Source organism: Oncorhynchus mykiss, chromosome 16 (genome assembly GCF_013265735.2).
Source record: "Oncorhynchus mykiss isolate Arlee chromosome 16, USDA_OmykA_1.1, whole genome shotgun sequence".
Taxonomy (NCBI): Eukaryota; Metazoa; Chordata; class Actinopteri; order Salmoniformes; family Salmonidae; genus Oncorhynchus; species Oncorhynchus mykiss.
The window spans coordinates 43,750,322-43,770,385 of record NC_048580.1 but is presented as its reverse complement, the minus strand read 5'-3'; the positions used below and the strand labels follow the sequence as shown (position 1 = coordinate 43,770,385).

The window sequence follows — 20,064 nt, the reverse complement described above, 5'->3', positions numbered from 1 at the left end:
TTCACATGTCACACTGAGTACAAATTAGAGATGTCAATCTCCATCTCAGCATCAGCCGATGCACCAGTGATGGCCACTCTGCATAGTTGTTGAGGGCAAACAGCGGGGATTAAAAAGGAGGCGCAACCTTTAGCATAACTACATGTCTGACGTGGTCTGTGTCCCAAATGGCACCCTATTCCCTATACAGTGCACTACTTTTGACCAGGGCCCATAGTGCACTACTTTTGACACTATGTAGGAAATAGGGTGCCATTTGTGATGCAAACCTGGTAGCAGAGGTTCATTAGTATTTTCGCTGTCCACTGACCGGGGATGTGCTGATTTGTGAGTGTGGAGCAATAATGATTCTGGACGGGCGGCCGGATTGGCCAGACCACTGTGTATCTAATCCAATCATCTAGGGGTTATTCATCCTTTAAAAAGGGGAATATTTAAAGTTAATTACATCAGTTGTAGTTCAAGAAAGGATGACTGCGGACTGGGATTGGAGATGCAACAACCAAAGTGAAACAATAACCAATTCCCTGCAGACAGTATTGTGTTATTGGCGGTCTTGGTCTATCAACAGCTGGTGTTTTGATTCTTCAGGGGCATGTTCAGAGCATCTCCCCATGTTCAGATGTTGCAGTGTTTGAAAATATTAGTATATTACCATATGACTTTGTTGACACTGTGTTTTGCTTTGACTTTACCATACCCAAAAATGTTGCGCGGGTTGATTCATAACCAGCAGTCCGCGCGGGGCGGGTTTAGGGCCATGAAATATTGTGTGGATTAAGGGCGGGTGGTGGCGGGCGTGTTGAATAAAGAGAAAACAATACCTTAAATCCATAAATGTAGCCTATCATTCTTGTGCAATTTATATCTATAGGCTACATTGGCATTTTTATTTCATCATTTTATGCTCTGGCATTTGCGCATAAGCCTAAACTTTATAGGCCAAACTGTATGAATGCCAAACAGCCTACACGCTAATCGACAAATGCTTTTGGGATGGTCAGTAAATGTTAATGTCTGTCCATGGAGGTGAAAAGAACAATGTTGGAATTTAAAGCTGCAATATATGTAACTTTTTGAGTGACCTTACCAAATTCACATAAACATTTGTGTTATAGATCGGTCATTCTAATTGAAAGCAAGTCGAAGAAGCAGTAGATCTGTTTTATGTGCACTATTTCTATGCTTCCCGTTCTTACGTTTCGTTTTTGCATCTTTTATTTTCGGTTTTGTACACCAGCTTCAAACAGCTGAAAATACAATATTTTTGGTTATGTAAAATATATTTCACAATGGTTTAGATGGTACAATGATTCTCTACACTATACTTGCTTGTTTTGTCACGTAAACTGAAATTAGGGGACTATTAGAATTTTAGCAACCAGGAAATGGAGGAGTGATTTCCGCTAGTCAATAAGCGAAAAGCTGCGAAATGCGAAGTTGAAAATAAAGAAAAGGGAGGGCCAGAAAAGTAATGTTTGGAAACTATGGATACTATACCAATTGGATAGTCGCAAGACTGACTTCAAATAGACGTATGGCACCTCAAGGAAACTGTAGCCTACTGTTTAGATGGCTTAATTGGAAACTGAACTCTGGACACTGCAGGTCTATAACATCTTACATGACCTTTATATTAATGCAGAATTAAGCATTTCTTGCAATAAAATGATACACCAAATGTAGGCAAAATGTTGACTGGGGAACAGGAGTGGAGAAATATGATTTATTCCTTTCAGCATCTTGAGAGAATGTGAATGCAGTTCCATCTGTAGTGTTGCTATCTTTAAAAGCTGATAGTAGCCTATTTCAACCACATAAAATATGGTAATTTTCATAGCTGTTTGGTCGTTTTCATAGCTTTCTATTTCTTACAACAGGTCAAACAGATGTGATTTGGAAATTTTGCACAGAACTTTTTTTTTTTTTTTCTCCCCGGTCTCTAAACTTCTTTGCTCAGAGAAAGAAGCAGAAATCACATGGAAAACTTTACCGAAGTCAACTAGATTGAATAATTAATTCTATAGATTTATGACATTCTGATAAGTAAGGGTTTATTCAGTCTTCTAGGGCAACATACAGGCCTACTGACAGAAGAGAAGCTGTATGTATATACTGTAATTATAGACAAGTTGACTAACAAACATCCTACCAAAATGTCGGAAATTATAAGCAGAAATAACTCAAATCAGGCAACAACAAAAAATAATCCTGCACCCCCTGTCAAATTATTCCATCATCTCTGACTAGCCTAGAATGCATTTTCTATATTATCAGGTTAGGGTTGTTTGTGGGCCTCAGATTTTCACTTTACCACATATAGTGCCTTCGGAAAGCTCTGGAGCAGGTTTTCATCAAGGATGTTTCTGCACTTTGCTCCGTTCATCTTTCCCTTGATCCTAACTAGTCTCCCAATCCCTGCCGCTGAAACACATCCCCACAGCATGATGCTGCCACCACCATGCTTTACCGGGGGGATGGTGCAAGGTCTCCTCCAGGTGTGACGCTTGGCATTCAGGCCAAAGAGTTCAATCTTGGTTTCATCAGACCAGAGAATCTTGTTTCTCACATGGTGCCTTTTGGCAAACACCAAGCGGGCTGTCATTTGGCTTTTACTGAGGAGTGGCTTCTGTCTGGCCACTCTACCATTAAGGCCTGATTGGTGGAGTGCTGCAGAGATGGTTGTCCTTCTGGAGGGTTCTCCCATCTCCACAGAGGAAGCTATGAGCTATGTCAGAATGACCATTGGGTTCTTGGTCACCTCTCTGACCAAGGCCCTTCGGGGTGATTGCTCAGTTTGGCTGGGCAGACAGCTCCAGGAAGAGTCTTGGTGGTTCCAAACTTCTTCCATTTAAGATTGAAGGAAGCCACTGTGTTCTATGGGACCTTCAATGCTGCAGAAATGTTTTGGTACCCTTCCCCAGATCTGTGCCTCGACACAATCCTGTCTCTGAGCTCTACGGACAATTCCTTTGACCTAACGGTATGGTTTTTGCTTGGACATGCACTGTAAACTATGGGACATTATATAGACAGGTGTGTGCCTTCCCAAATAATGTACAATTAATTGAAATAATGTTCAAACAAGTTTTAGAAACATCTCAAGGATAATCAATGGAAACAGGATGCACCTGAGCTCAATTTTGAGTCTCATAGCAAAGGTTCTGAATATTTATGTAAATAAGGTATATATATATATATATATATATATATATATATATATATATATATATATATATATATATATATATATATATTCTTTTTTTGTAATACAATCCCCCCAAAAATCTAAAAACCTGTTTTTGCTCTGTCATTATGGAGTGTTGTGTAGATTGCTGAGGATTTTTATTTATTTTATATAATACATTTTAGAATAAGGCTGTAACGTAACAAAATGTGGAACAAGTCAAGGGGTTTGAATACTTCCCGAAGGCACTGTATAGTCGGAAGGTTGTGTATGGGTTATTAGCAATTCACTGTCAGCATGCAGGAAATGCTACTAACCACTTTTGGAGCTAACTAGTTACTGCTTTCAAATCTTGATGTCGACAGCAGATGGCAGTTGTATTAATAACATGGCTAACTTAGCTAGCTAATATACATTTCAAAAAGCAAGTTATATTAAGTGGCTTGCTAGCATTAGCAACATTTGGTGGCCAATGAGACTGAGAGCTGGCTAACCAGCTGAGCTAGCAAACAATGTAACAAAAGTATATTTTCAGATTCGAAAAATACTCCATCAGGCTCTGCATTTCAGGAATCAGTAGCAAGTACCCCTGGTGCACTGTTAAATTATTTAACCATTTAAACAATGTATTTTTTTAAAGAAAACTCAATTTCATATGTTTTAAACTTGAGCTTGTCTGAGGTGTAGGACTCGACGACAGTTTATCCATTGGACAAATTCTTGAGGGGCTTAGCGAAGGGTCAGTTGTTCCGAGAATGTTAAGAAAACTATCCATGAACACTTTGAGAGAACGTTCTAAGAATGTTATTTAAAAAGATATACATTCCGTTGTCAGCATCAACAAAACTCTCTATCCTCTTCCTTGTTAAGTGTGTTCAGGTGTGTTGGCCAAGCCCACTTATTGGCCACACCTGATCTTAATGAGTGCTTGATTCGTTTGAAATGAGGCCTGTTTGAATAGACGAAAATTAACAGTTTTGCATGTGTAAAAAAAAAAAAAAAAAGACAGCGCATGCTAGCTCCATCCTGGTGGCGCAGTGGACTAATTCCATGGATAGAGAACAGAAGATTATAGACTCAAATCTTACTGATGCCTTGTCACAATAAAAAAATAATTATGTTTGCATGATTACTGCCTAAGGAAATAAATGTCCATGTGTCCTATCTGTGCTAAGCCACAATAAGCTAGCTGTCTTAATGAAATATTCAGTGGAAGTTATTTAAAAATTAAAAATAAAAACCTATAATTTCTCATGAATAAAACCTCCCAGAACATTCTCAGAACCTCTCTAAAAGTTTACATCCCCAGAAAAGGTGAAATTTTCACTTCTGTTCTCAGATCATTTAAAGAAAGATACCAGTCAGGAAACGGCTTCGTTCCCACAACCAATGTGAACTTCCAAGGAACCAAATGTGCTAGCTGGGAAGGTTTTGCAATAACGCCCCCTCCAATCCCCTAAACTTGATTACATGTCTGAATGGTATGTTGTTTATTTGCTTTGTGCATAATGCATTAGCAAGCTCAATCAGATTTAATATGACTACTGTGCTAGTTAGTGTTGTGCTGCTATTGTTCTTGTGTCCAATTCCATTACAACTCTTAAAGTGGTGCCCGAGGCCGTCTGATTCACACGTGGTATCAAATGGGGCACTTTGTAACGGGTTTAGATTAGAAGCCTCCAGCTAGGGCAAAACGAACAGCAATTTAACAATACCCATAAACCACTTTACACCATGGTGTAAAATGGGTTTGCATACTGATTGATTCCCCCAGTGCCTGTAAGAAGAGGAAGTGAAGGACAGGTATATGTGGATTGTCTGTTTACCTGGTGTAGCGGGCATGGCTGCGGACCAGCTCGATGACCTTCCCTGTGTTGTTGACAGCCCCGTCCGTGAGCAGGAAGAGCATGCGAGGATGACCTGCGTGCATTGGTTGCCTCAGGATCCATTTGAGCGGTGCCAGGATGTTGGTGCCGCCCATGTCAGCTCGGATCTTCTTGATGTACTCACAAGCCATGGTTACTGTTTCCTGAAAAATTTAGAAAGCAAGAGAAAAAGCATAGTAGTATTTAATAGTCTAGCAGTTAGAAAGGCTAGCCTGCAACCGGAGGGTTGCCAGTTCAAATCCCAGGTCTGACTGGAAAAATCTGGTGGCAAGTGAGCTGGCAACCAGAGGGTTGCTTGTATCAAATTCTAGACGCTATTGCCTGCAGTTGTGCCCTTGAGCAAGACACTTAACACCCCAAAACAACAGCACTTCGGGTGCCCAGTGTGGCAGCCCCTGCACCTCTCCTATGGGTTGGGTTAAAAGTGGAAGTCAAATTTCGGTTGGATATTGTGTGCAATTGACCAATAAAGTGATCTCTCAATAGACAAATGTGTCTCTGACTCACACTTTGATTACCTGTAGTTGTCAAATCTGGCCCACGAGATTAAGGACTTACTAATTAATAGAGATTTTATCAATGACATGCAGTTAATTAATATTGACCTGAAAGCAGAAACACTACATGTCCTGTCAGCCTCATACCTCATCATAGCTCTGACTGGTAGTAAACAGTGTTTTGAATGTGGAGCCGAAGCCAATGATGTTGAAGAGGCTGGCAGGCACAAGGCTCTTCAGAATCACCACCATGGCATCCTGGAAACAGAACAGACATGGTAGAAGAGCAGAATGAGAAAAGTGGGAAAGAGTGAGGAAGAGAGCAAAAAGAAAAGAAACAAGACAGGCAGACCAGGCAGTCAATTTTTAAGTCATTGTCTAACAATCAACCTTGTTCACCTGCTGCAAGTGTTCTTTACCTATATGAGGAAAATTGTTAAAACATTTTTGGCTGCAGCAGTACGACCAGATTACAGCTCCTCTAACACGGTCTTCTCTGGCATCAGGCTAGTTATTACAAACGGTTTAAAGTTTAAAGTGTTATTAGTCGTATGTACAGGATACACATGGTATACACTGTCCAACAAAATGCTTACTTACAGGTTCCTTCTTGATAATGAAACAACAATAAGAAATAAGAAAAGATAAGAATATGAACAGAAAGTAAATGGCTTAGTAGAATAGACATTTTAGCATATGTATAATACAGGAAGTTTGTAGTAAATTCATTACATTTATGTATCAGGGAAGGGCGGATTTGGGTGCAAGTGTTTAAATTGTGCAGTATTAGTATTGTGCAGTAACCTCTGAAATCAACTTTGTTTTTACATTTAGCTCATTAATTTACTTCCCCAATTACTGCAGATAGAGCAGCTTGCTGTGGATCGGGTAAGATAGTTGTTTACATGTTTGAATGGTGCAGGCACGAAATGAGACTGAAATTTCACGGGTGGGGAGAGAGCGAGAGAGAGGGGTAGAAATGGAGGGGGCTTGGCTTGAAGAACTGAAATATCATGACATGATGTGAATTGGAATGTGTTTAGCCTATCACTAGCATTATAACTTCACCAAATTACATAATTATATACTAGACATGAGTCATATTTTTGGAGCTAAAAATAAAATGATTTACTGGTTCTCAAGATTTGACAATAATGGTTCTGTTCCGGAAAACTAGAGATCAACCACATAATCTCCTCCTCTTTTTCCCTCCGTATTTTAAGAGGTGGTATCAAATAGATGTTTAAATTTCTCATTCTCTTTATATTCAGTCAAAGGTGATATCAAATTGGGGCCTGGCATTTTAGGGGAGTTTCTGGCTGTTCAAAGAAACAGAGGAGGAATGGTTGCATCGATTTGACCAGCCTTTAAGCCAGACTTTGGGGTATCAGAGAGTGTCAAAGGAAGAGGAGGCCCATCCCTCCTGGCCCGAAGTGCATCACAGACTGAGAGAGGTTAGTCAAACATCACTCAGCCTGGCCCATTCAGGTAATTCAGGTCAGATGCACTGGAAATAAAGTCTGAGCTGGGCTGAGTTTCCATTGACCATTCCATTTAAAGGTGTGGCAGCTTCACTCCATCTTTGTAAAGACTACTTTCTATGAGCAGTGAGTCATTGAGTCATTAATAGCACACCTATTTGTGTATAACCGCACTTAAGACACCTAATTAGTATACTACATCATTCCTTTCTCATTAATTTATTTTTCTTTGCCCTGAATTAACAAGTTTAGAATGTAGTTAATTATGCTTACTATATGCATTTCCTATGAATGTGTTATGTATGGGTTATTATGAAGTCTCATACAGTACCTTGACACGGCTGATGTTGACCCCGCTCATGCTCCCACTGCGGTCAATGAGGAAGATGTACTCTCCATGCACCTTCCTCAGGTCAGAGGTCATGGACTTGAGGTCTGGGCAGAAGTTGAGCATGACCACAGGGTTGTGAAGGATGTCCTTGTGGAGACGCTTACGAATGATATCCACCTACATATGGCCATGTGACCAGAGGATAACATGGTGAGTGAAGTGCTTGAGATCTAGTCTACACATGGTCAACAGGATACAGTAAGAGAAGGGTGAACGAAAGAAAATGAGATCAAAATGACATCATGCAAGCTTTGAATGAGAGCCATATCCACATATTGGAATAACTTTGTACATGCATTTGTTTTTAAATATAGTTAGTTATCTTACAAATCACATCTGATAAGATCAGCATTAAAAAGAGCTAGCTCTTAACAAAACAATGTTCCCTTAAGCTAAACTACAACACAGCTGTTTCCTTAATGCAAAAAGGTGCATGAAATACATAGATCTAACAGTGGAATGTTTTTAATAAACTGAATTACAGCTATGCTTCTTTAAATAAAAATATTTCATAATTCAAGGATTTTCTTTTCTTTAAGAGACACAATATTTGAGAAAGAAAGGGCACTCGATCAACTGGTGCATGTGTTCTTTCAGGTAGATCCAAGCAGAAGGCTGAGGACCATTCATTGTTTCCATAGTAACGCCTTTTTAATCACACACACACACCATTTTAGGGCGTAAGTGTTTTCTCTCTCCCTCCCGTTTAGGTCTACTGGTCACTGAGGATGTATGTGTGTCTACCACTGTTGTGCCATTCTGACATGTGGAGAATAAGGTACAATCTGTACTGACACATGATTTCACCTCAAGAAAAAGTATAAACTCACCATTTAAATAACATACCGTAGCTCCAATGTGTGTCATATGTGGTTTAACAATAATTTCAGAGAGGTGGAAATAAATCAAACACTTTTATGTAATAATAATGGACACAGGAATGATGTAAAATACCTGAATCATGCAAAACTTGCAAAAGGTATGGGGGCAAAAACCCTGTGCTATTCTGGAGCACGAGTACAGGACATTACAGGGCTGCTTCCGACCGTTCTACGACAAATTCTGGGAGCTGACGCTGTCATAGTCCATGTGGGGTCAAACGACATTAGGAAGGCTAGCTCGGAACTTCTGAAAATGTATTTTTAAAGAACTGATTCCAGCATGACAACAACCCAAAACACACAGCCAGGGCAACTAAGGACTGGCTCCGTAAGAAGCATCTCAAGGTCCTGGAGTGTAAATTATTTTTTACAATGGCCTACCAAAAGGCAAAATGCCTCCTGCAGGGACGGGGGCTGGGATTAAAAATAAAAATATAGGACAAAACACACATCACGACAAGAGAGATACCACAACACTACATAAAGAGAGACCTAAGACAACCACATAGCATGGCAGCAACACATGACAACACAGCATAATAGCAACACAACATGGCAGCAGTACAATATGGTAGCAGCACAAAACATGGTACATAACATTATTGGGCACAGACAACAGCACAAAGGGCAAAAAGGTAGAAACAACAAAACATCAGGCGAAGCAACCACAACTTTCAGTAAGTGTCCATGATTTAGTCTTTGAATCAAGAGATTGAGAGTTTTTTGCAGCTCGTTCCAGTCGCTAGCTGCAGAGAGCTGAAAAGAGGAGCGACCCAGAGATGTGTGTGCTTTGGGGACCTTTAACAGAATGTGACTGGCAGAACGGGTGTTGTATTTGGAGGATGAGGGCTGCAATAGGTATCTCAGATAGGGGGGAGTGAGGCCTAAGAGGGTTTTATAAATAAGCCTCCACCAGAACAAGTATACAGAGATGGCCAGTTTACAGAGTATAGAGTGCAGTGATGTCCTATAAGGTGGCAAATCTGATGGCCGAATGGTAGAGAATATCTAGCAGCTCGAGAGCACCCTTACCTGCCGATCTAAAAATTAAATCTCTGTAATCTAGCATGGGTAGGATGGTCATCTGAATCAGGGTTAGTTTGGCAGCTGGGGTGAAAGAGGAGCAAATATGATAGAGATTGAACATTAGCCTGCAGATTTTATATGTGCTGAGAGAAAGACAGTGTACTGTCTAGCCATACTCCCGAGTACTTGTATGAGGTGACTACCTCAAGCTCTAAACCCTCAGAGGTAGTAATCACACCGATGGGGAGAGGGGCAGGTTAAGGCCAGCGAAAGCTTGATGAACACGAAGAAAACTTTGTTGTAGAGCGTTTGTTGTAGAGAAAACTTTGTTTTAGAGCACCTCCAAAATCCGCGGAGGTGCCAGCTGAGTATGACTGTATCTTCTGCATATAAATGGATGAGAGTGCTTCCTATTGCCTGAGCTATGTTGTAGATGTAAATTGAGAAGAGCGTGGGGCCTAGGATCGAGCCTTGGGGAACTCCTTTGGTGACAGGCAGTGGCTGAGACAGCAGATGTTCTGACTTTATGCACTGCACTCTTTGAGAGAGATAGTTAGCAAACTCCTTAGCAGGCCCACAAGAACCGAATTGTCTACTGTATCAAAAGCTTTGGCCAAGTCAATTAAAATAGCAGCACAACATTGCTTAGAATCAAGGGCAAAGGTGAAATCATTTGGCACCATTAAGGTTGCAGTGACACATCCATAACCTGAGCGGAAAAAAGATTGCAAACCAGAGAGAATACTATAGACATCAAGAAAGTCAGTCAGTTGATTATTGAAACGTTTTTCCAACACTTTTGATAAACAGGGCAAAATAGAAATTGGCCTATAACAGTTAGGATCAGCTTTATCTCCCACTTTAAATAAAGGACTCATGTGGCTGCCTTCCAAGCAATGGGAACCTCCCCAGAGAGGAGAGACAGGTTGTCAAAGTTCTGTTTCATTTTTGAGTGTGCTCCCTTAGGTTACCGCTGGAGGGCACCTTACTTTGTTTCTTGTGTCCAGGTTCCCCTGATTGTTATTATTGGTTTCACCTGTGGTTGATTGCCCTGTGTTTGATTCACCTGTGGTTGATTGATTCTCAGTTCACATGTTGCCTGGCTATTTAGGTTCCTCTGTGGGCAGGGATCTTTGCTTAGGTCTCATGTTTTGATTAGTGTGCTATTGCTTTGTTTCGTTCTGTGAAGACCTTAGTAAATGTTCTGGATTTACCCTTACCTCTGCCTGCTGTGTTTCTCTGCGCCTGGGTCCGAGTTCATACTAGTATTATTGTCACACAGGTTAAAAAGGTCAGAGATAGGCTTGGCGATGATAGGGGCTGCTACCTTAAAGAAGAGAGGGTCTTAACCATCTGACCCAGATGTTTTTTGGGGGTCAAGTTTAAGAAGCTCTTTTAGCACCTCAGACTCAGTGACCACCTGCAGGGAGCAACTTTGTAGCGGGGCAGGCGGAAAAAGAGGGAGGAGCATCAGGGCTAATCGCATTAGAAGGGGTGGGAGATGAGGAAATGTTGGACGGGCAAGGAGGCATGGCTGAGTCAAATAGGATTCATAACTTAATGGTGATAAAAGAGCACAGCCATTCTTGTCAGTAAAAACCACATCAACATTAAGGGACATGGGCAGCTGTGAGGAGGAGGGTTTATTCTCCAGGTCTTTAACCATTTTCCAGATGTTCTTAGACCCACAGAGCGAGAACTGCTCCTTCAATAACTAACTTTGGCCTTCCGGATAGCCTGAGTCCACTTATTTCTCATTTTCCTGAATGAGAGCCAGTCAGCCTGATTATGCGTGTGCCAAGCCTTTCACCAAATGGAATTCTTGAGGTGGAGGAAGACCATTGCCAGATCACGGTCGATCCAGGGGCTGAACCTGTTTTTAATAACACATTTTCTTTATGGGGGCGTTTGTTAACAATACCACAGAAAATATTTAAAAATAAGTTCCAAGTGTCTTCGACAGAAGGGATTAAGCTGATTCTATAGAAATTTACAGAGGCCAGGTCATGAAGGAAGGCTTGCTCATTAAAGGTTTTTAGCAGGCGTCTATGACAAATAAGGACAGGTCGTTTTGCTGAGCAGCCATTACGAACACAGGCTGTAAAACAGTGATCACTTAGGTCATTACAAAAAACACACGACTGATACCTATCAGGATTATTTGTGAGGATAACATCAAGGAGTGTAGCCTTTTCTGGGTGTTTGGAGTCATATCTTTTGGGATTGGTAATAATCTGAGAAAGATTTAGGGAGTCCCATTGCTTTAGGACCTGGTCAGGTGGTTTATGCATGTCCCAGTTTAGGTCACCTAGCAGGACAAATTCAGACTTAGTGTAAGGGGCCAGGAAAGAGCTTAGGGCAGCTAGGGTACAGGCCGGTGCTGATGGTGGATGATAACACCCAGCAACAGTCAAAAAATATATATTTTTTTTAAATTGAATGCTTAAAATCAGAAAATCGAATTATTTGGGGACAGAATTGGTGGAGACAATCAAGCACTGAAGGTGTTGGAAAAACATGTGTTACACCATGCTATATTGTGGATAAAGAGTTACCTGTCTAACAGAGCACAGAGGGTGTTCTTTAATGGAAGCCAATCCAACATAATCCAGGTTGAATCAGGAATTTCCCAGGGCATCTGTCTAGGCCCCTTATTCTTTCAATCTTTACTAATGACATGCCACTGGCTTTGAGTAAAGTCAATGTGTCAATGTATGCAGATGACTCAACACTATACACTTCAGCTACTACAGCAACTGAAATGACTGCAGCAATGAGCTGCAGTTAGTTTCAGAACTGGTGGCAAGGAATACATTAGTCCTAAATATTTCAAAAACGAAAAGCATTGTATTTGGGACAATGTGCCTTAATGTGTTTGGACCCCAGGAAGTGTAGCTGCTGGGGTCCAAATCAATACACATACAAATATTTGCAGAAGGTCTTATTGTCTGATGAGTATATTTGAATATTTATTATGCTACACACTTTTCTTCTTTAATTATAAGCAGCATCTTGCCATTTTACAAAGCCTGTTTAATCTAAAAGTCATTTTCTGACAGCTGTTTCTGTCTCTCATTAAGGCTGCTGTGTAAGATGCATGTCAGATCTGATGCAGCACTCACTTTCTTTTCATTGCTGGAGTCCTTCTTGGTGGCCTTGATGAAGTCACTCTTCCCCGCGAGGTGATCATCGTACTCCTCCAGAGTCATGTCTCCCTCCTCAATCAGCACATGTGGCAGATGAGGATCTAGACAAAAGAGGAGATTGTGGCCATTAGACTAATGTGATACGGTATCACCTAGACAAGAAGCATGTTTCAGTATGAGCTAGATAGTGGCTAGATATAGTACGTATTTTTTCTGTCACAGAAGTCCGTCTTGGATTTAGATTTCCAAGTTGTAATGATGTCGGAGTCAAAATGATAGTGTCATTACTGTTATTTCCTGCTCAAATTCTGCTCTCCACAGGCATCTCTCAAAACATCTCTCTGCAGTGAACTTTACGGCGAGCTGTTTTTATTGACCGTTTACCAAATCAATGGCGTTTTCTTTGAAAACATACAATAATTTTTCAAAATCATTCAAGTTAATTTAGCTATACCAATACTGACGAAAAACCGGCAAGCACTCCATTCATCGCTCGATTTTTGTTTCACCTTTATTTAACTAGGCAAGTCAGTTAGACCGCTGTGCCATCCATTTGGTTGAGCTCAGCAATTTCCTTGATGAGATTGAAATCCCAGCACCACATCGGGCTGAATTGAATTGCACAGCGAGCAACTGGCCCCAGGTCTGTTTGTAGACAAAGCCATCTCTTAGCGCCTGTTGAATAAGAAATCTGGGGATTTATTATTGCCTCTGGGAGACAACTGGTCCATGCAGAGGTCAAGACAACCAGAAGAGGATAGATAGACAGGGAAAGAGAGCAAGAGTGGGGAGAGATAGAGAGAGCGAGAGAGAAAGGAAGGGAGACAGAGAGTGAGAGTGAGCAAGAGAGAGAGTGGGTGGCTGGGTAAGCCCGAGGACAGCTCATACATTTGCACAAGGTGGAGGGTGGATGGAGTGGAGGGGCTGAGGGTGAACAGATATGCAGAGAGAGAGAGAGAGTGGGTGGATGGGTAAGCCCGAGGATAGCTCATACATTTGCACAAGGTGGAGGGTCGATGGAGGGGAGGGGCTGAGGGTGAACAGATATGCAGAGAGAGAGAGAGGCTGATGATTCCCCCCATGTGATCTGATTAACTGTCCTCATATAAATAACAGGGCATTATCTAAATGAATGGTTTGCTGCAGATAGTCAATGATTTAACACCGAGGATAGGTAAACACTGGTCTATTCTGGGTATGTGATACTGTATTTTGAAGAGGAGTGAGTAATTGTTGTGTCTACCAGACTGAGTGGTGGGTGGTGGATGGTGTGTCTCCTAAAGTGCAGTACCCACCGCTGGGGTAGATGAGGATCTCCACAGGGCAGTCGTAGGTGTATTTGTCAGCCAGGGTGATGACAACGCTGGTGGCTGAGCGGGCCAGGGGGTCTGCGTCGGCCCGGATCGCATGAGAGGGGCTCTCCACACCTGCACAAAAACACCTCTAAAGCATCTACAGTGTAGAATCTACAGTGTAGTATAAACAGTGGCATCCACTGGGATTTCACTTGACAAAGACATAAGCTATATACAAAAGTATGTGGACACCCTTCAAACTAGTGGATTTGGCTATTTCAGCCACACCCGTTGCTGACAGGTGTATAAAATCGAGCACACAGCCATGCAATCTCCATAAACAAACATTGGCAGTAGAATGGCCTTACTGAAGAGCTCCGTTACTTTCAACGTGGCACCGTCATAGGATGCCACATTTCCAACAAGTCAGTTCGTCATATTTCTGCCCTGCTAGAGCTGCCCCAGTCAACTGTAAGTGCTGTTATTGTGAAGTGGAAACCTCTAGGAGCAACAACGGCTCAGCCACAAAGTGATAGGCCAAACAAGCTCACATAACGGAACTGCTGGGTGCTGAAGCGTGTAGAAATCGTCTGTCCTTGTTTGCAACACTCACTTCCCGAGTTCCAAACTGCCTCTGGAAGCAACGTCAGCACAAGAACTGTTCATCGGGAGCTTCATGAAATGGGTTTCCATGGCCAAGCAGCCGCACACAAGCCTAAGATCACCATGCGCAATGCCAAGTGTCAGGTGGAGTGGTGTAAAGCTGCCACCATTGGACTCTGGCGCTGTGGAAACGCATTATCTGGAGTGGTGAATCACACTTCCCCATCTGGTAGTCCGACAGACGAATCTGGGATTGGCGGATGCCAGGAGAACGCTACCTGCCAGAATGCATAGTGCCAACTGTAAAGTTTGGTGGAGGAGGAATAATGCTCTGGGGCTATTTTTCATAGTTCGGGCTAGGCCCCTTAGTTCCAGTGAAGGGAAACCTTAACGATACAGCATACAATGACATTCTAGATGATTCTGTGCTTCCAATTTTGTGGCAACAGTTTGGGGAAGGCTCTTTCCTGTTTCAGCATGACAATGGCCCCGTGCACAAAGCGAGGTCCATACAGAAATGGTTTGTCAAGATCAGTGTGGAAGATCTTGACTGGCCTGCACAGAGCCCTGACCGAAACCCCATCAAACCTCTTTGGGATGAATTGGAATGCCGACTGCGAGCCAGGTCTAATCGCCCAACATCAGTGCCTGACCACACTAATGCTCTTATGGCTGAATGGAAGTCCCCGCAGCAATGTTCCAATGCTTTCCAAGAAGAGTGGAGGCTGTTATAGCAGCAATGGGGGGACCAACTCCATATTAATGCCCGTGATTTTGGAATGAGATGTTCGACAAGCAGGTGTCCACATACTTTTGGTCATGTGGTGTATCACAAAAATACTCAAATAAATCCTGTTTGTGTGTGGAGGTAGCTTTTTACTCATAGTGGAAGGATGTCTATATCGGTATGCAAGTCACTGTTGGTCAGGAACATAAATTGCATTTATTATTATACAAATGAACTGCAATGTGTAGATGGTTGTGTGTTGTGTCTCTGACCTGCAAGGAGATAGGGGGCTCTGATCTCCAGCTGGAAGCTAAACTCATAGTCGATGGAGTTGATGGCCTCTTCCTCCAGTAGCAGGGCCATGCACAGCTGGGGATTTATGGGTGTCTGGTCATGTGGACCCAGGGCACAATTATGCCTGTCCCTCCTGTGCAAAAATACCACAATACAAAATCATATCATGTCTTGTCCACGAGTCAGCTCTTTCTCTGTCTAGAACATTTAAAATAATTTATGTCTAATATCGGGAGGTTGTGAATAACTTCTAAGTTCACAGTCAAAGGGATACTTCAAGAGTTACAAGACTGTAACTACCAATTGGATACCACAAAATTGGGCAGAAAAAGGGGTGAAAAAAATAAATAAAGATCATGTTTTCTTTAAAGATCAAAATGGCACTATACATTTTTTATTTGAACAAAACAGCATTGACATTCAGTTGTGGTTATGATGATAACACATAGTCACAGCATTCTTACGTTCTGTTCTGGAAGTTAGGGGAGAGTCCCTGCTCCTCGTTGATGGTCCTCTGGACCCTCGGGGTGCACACGGAGGGTGACGTGACACGGATTCCCCCATCCGGCAAGGTGGGCAGCTCAGAGGAGGTGCTGACCAGCACGTTGACCGTCTCCAGAGGTGGGATGACCCCCAGATTCACCACCAACACCGTCCTCTCCAAGTCCTCGTCCAGCACTATCTGTCCTGGAATACCATAGCAGAACAACTCACATAAATGGTAATGTTTGGTATTTTTCAGAGCAATATTATCATTATTCACTGGATTATATTCTAGATACGTAGTTGGAACCAAAACCACTAGACTGGTCCCTGTTTGGACTGTCTTACCATCTCCAATTGTCATTGTCACACAAATGACCATAGGAGTTGGCAAGATGGCACAAAGAGATCTGTGGCCAGGCTACAGAACCACTGACCACTTCATGACAGTGTGTGACGATTCCCCTAACCTTTAGAGGTGACATGGCGTGAGACACATTCTTACCACTGCCACTCTGAAGGGCTCCATTAGCTGTAGTGCAGCAATCAAAGTAACAGTCATCCATCTTGGACTTGTCTTTGATTTGCACTGTTATTATTTGGCTGGAGATCATAGCCTCGAATCCCACAACAGTAGAGCATTCTTCCAGTGGGTAAATGAAGATACCTGCATCAAATGAAGACAGGTAATTAAGTCAAACTAACGCAATTATGTCAATACAGCCCCTGGACAGTGCCTATGTAAATGTTTACATTGAGAAACATTGTTGAAGCTCTAGAGGCTACCTAGGAGATGTCGTGGAAATTTCCTCTATTTACCAAATCATGGGAGCAAACCACACACACAAGTCAGAGTTAGTTATCAAAGTCCATCTTTAATTATATGAGCTCTATCACAACCCTGTGACTCTCAGATTGATTCAGTGTCTCCCAGTGAATCCTCTGAGAGCCCCCTTACAATACAACTGAGTTCCTTTAATAGCAAAGACACACAGTCAGACAGCATAGACATAACTCATCGTTCAGCTTTGTCTCCTTTCCCAAACCCAGAACCATAAACCAATCCTCTATTACAACAGGCATATATCAAATTGTCATTTATATACAACCCACTCTAAATACAAACTCCTGGACAAACTCACGGAGAGGAGGGTGAGGCTATAGGTTAAGATAGAAACAACACTGCAACCCTTCTTTCCCCACTAGAAAAGGTAGGGAGTAAAAGATATGTTTACACATGATGACACTTTGACCTCTCCCCTCTCAGCGGCCATGCAACTTAGTCTTGACATAGAACAGATACTTCAACCCTGCCCACAGTATTATACAAAAATACCATTCTGATGAGAATTAACTTACACACATTTGATAAATATAAAACATCTTACATATGTTACCAACAAATTCTGAATATTCCCTAACAGAGACAAGGGAAGTAAATTCAGAATAATAATTTTAAGCACACTTGTATAAGACCCCCAGGGAATGTTCATGATCACTTGTAGTAATGATCTTACTTTGTTGTATATGCTAACAAATGAGGACCTCACCTTCAATAGGATGGTCCTCGAAGTTGTTGTAGGTCATGGATGCTGTCAGGGCTAGAGTGTAACCTCTGACACAGGAAGTGATCTCGGAGACACTGAGAGGCAGAGCATTCTGTCTCTCCTTGTTGATCAGGCCTGGCATGGTGATGCTTCTTTTATGTTTGAGTTTCTTTTCATTACCAATCATAGACTGGGGGTAAATAACAAATTGTTCAGACACATTTTTAATAACTCAGAAATAAAAAACAAAAAAAACTATACAAACAAACAGTTTTCATTATAAGCTCTGATATCCTCTCCCTTGTATTGTTATCCAGCGATAACATCAAAGAAAACAGAGCGGGCCTTATTCATGCCTTTGAAATCATTTAAAACTTTCTTTAACTAGGCAAGTCAGTTAAGAACTAATTCTTATTTACAATGACGGCGTACACCGTCCAAACCCGGACGACGCTGGGCCAATTGTGCGCCGCCCTATGGGACTTCCAATCACAGCCGGGTGTAATACAGCCTGGATTCGAACCAGGGTGTCTGTAGTGATGCCTCTAGCACTGAGATCCAGTGACTTAGACCGCTGCGCCACTCAGGAGCCCAAAACGTTACAGCCCTGCAGGCAGGCCCAGACAGTAAAACCACAGGGAAATTAAAACTATCAGTTCAGTACATGCATGCTTAGACTACAAAAGTGATTGAAAATGAAAACAAAAACATTAGAGATAGAGAGATCATGTTTTTTACTGTAGTATGACATGAGTGGAGGTCTCTGATCTACATGTAAAGCAAAGGCAGCAAAAAACAATACAACACATTTGTCCAAGGTTATATTCAGGACACATTTCAAGTTCCCACTATAGAAAAAGCATGACTCATTCAACAAACAGAGGATCAACATCAAAGTTGCACTGGTCTGGTAGATTATTGCATGAATGAGTGTGTGAGATGAGACGTGGCTATGAGAAGTGGACAATGCTTATGGCCAATATTTTCATGCAAATGTCATGTGACATGGCAGCTCAACCTTTATTACCAGTCAAAGGTTTGGACACACCTACTCATTCAAGGGATTTTCTTTGTTTTTCTTTGATTTGTTTTCTACATTGTAGAATAATAGTGTTTACATAAACTAGGAAATAACGCATATGGAATCATGTAGTAACCAAAAAAGTGTTATATAAATATATATTTGAGATTTTTCAAAGTAGCCACACTTTGCCTTGATGACAGCTTTGTACACTCTTGGCATTCTCTCAACCAGCTTCATGAGGTAGTAACCAGGAATTACATTTCAATTAAAAGTTAATTTGTGGAATTTCTTTCCTTTCCTTAATGCATTTTAGCCAATCAGTTGTGTTGTGACAAGGTAGGGGTGGAATACAGAAGATAGCCCTATTTGGTAAAAGACCAAGTCTATATTATGTCAAGAACAGCTCAAACAAGCAAAGAGAAACAACAGAACATCATTACTTTAAGACATGTAGGTCAGCAACATTTCAAGAACTTTGAAAGTTTCTTCAAGTGCATTCACAAAAACTGTCAAGCGCTATGATGAAACTGGCTCTCATGAGGACCGCCACAGGAAAGGAAGATCCAGAGTTACCTCTGCTGCAGAGGATACGTTCATTAGAGTTACCAGCCTCAGAAACTGCAGCCCAAATAAATGCTTCGCAGAGACACATCTCAACATCAACTGTTCAGAGGAGACTGTGTGAAGCAGGCCTTAATGGTCGAATTGCTGCAAATAATCCACTACTGAAGGACAACAATAATAAGAAGATGCTTGCTTGGGCCAAAAAACACAAGCAAATTACATTAGACCGGTGGAAATCTGTCCTTTGGTCTGATGAGTCCACATTTGAGATTTTTGGTTCCAACCGCTGTGTCTTTGTGAGACGCAGAGTAGGTGAACAGATAACCTCTGCATGTGTAGTTCCCACCGTGAAGCATGGAGGAGGAGGTGTGATGGCGTGGGGGTGATTTGCTGGTGACACTGTCTATGATTTATTTAGAATTCAAGGCACACTTAACCAGCATGGCTCCCACAGCATTCTGCAGCAATATGCCATCCCTTCTGGCTGGTGCTTAATAGGACTATCATTTGTTTTTCAACAGGACAATGACCCAACACACATTTCCAGGATGTGTAAATGCTATTTGACCAAGAAGGAGAGTGATGGGAGTGCTTCTACAGATGACCTGGCCTCCACAATCACCCGACCTCAACCCAATTGAGATGGTTTGTGATGAGTTGGACCGCAGAGTGAAGGAAAAGCAGCCAACAAATGCTTAGCATATGTGGGAACTCCTTCAAGACTGTTAAAAAAGCATTCCAGGTGAAGCTGGTTGAGAGAATGCCAAGAGTGTGCAAAGCTATCATCAAGGCAAAAATAAAAAATAATCTAAAATAAAATATATATATTTTGAGTTGGTTAACACTTTTTGGGTTATTACATGGTTCCATATGTGTAATTTCATAGTTTTGATGTATTCACTATTATTCTATAATGTAGAAAATAGTAAAAATAAAGAAAAACCCTTGAATTAGTAGGTTTTTCCACATTTTTGACTGGTACTGTATGTGGTGTTCTGGGTCTGTCCAGAGAGCCATTGCCTGAGCGTCTAA

General features: G+C 41.7%; 1 protein-coding gene across 1 annotated transcript in view; it reads right to left on the bottom strand.

The window, feature by feature from the left end:
- LOC110491065 (von Willebrand factor A domain-containing protein 5B1-like) overlaps positions 1 to 20,064 on the bottom strand; it is a 47,611-nt gene that overhangs the window by 25,528 nt on the left and 2,019 nt on the right. The window contains exons 2-10 of the mRNA XM_036946982.1: positions 17,448 to 17,634; positions 16,403 to 16,564; positions 15,879 to 16,101; positions 15,393 to 15,547; positions 13,791 to 13,922; positions 12,472 to 12,596; positions 7,383 to 7,559; positions 5,718 to 5,828; positions 5,014 to 5,216 (exon numbers count right to left, since the gene is read on the bottom strand). Of these exons, the coding sequence (XP_036802877.1) occupies positions 5,014 to 5,216; positions 5,718 to 5,828; positions 7,383 to 7,559; positions 12,472 to 12,596; positions 13,791 to 13,922; positions 15,393 to 15,547; positions 15,879 to 16,101; positions 16,403 to 16,564; positions 17,448 to 17,631 (1,472 nt within the window). The 5' untranslated portion in view covers positions 17,632 to 17,634. The remainder of the gene's footprint in view (positions 1 to 5,013; positions 5,217 to 5,717; positions 5,829 to 7,382; positions 7,560 to 12,471; positions 12,597 to 13,790; positions 13,923 to 15,392; positions 15,548 to 15,878; positions 16,102 to 16,402; positions 16,565 to 17,447; positions 17,635 to 20,064) is intronic.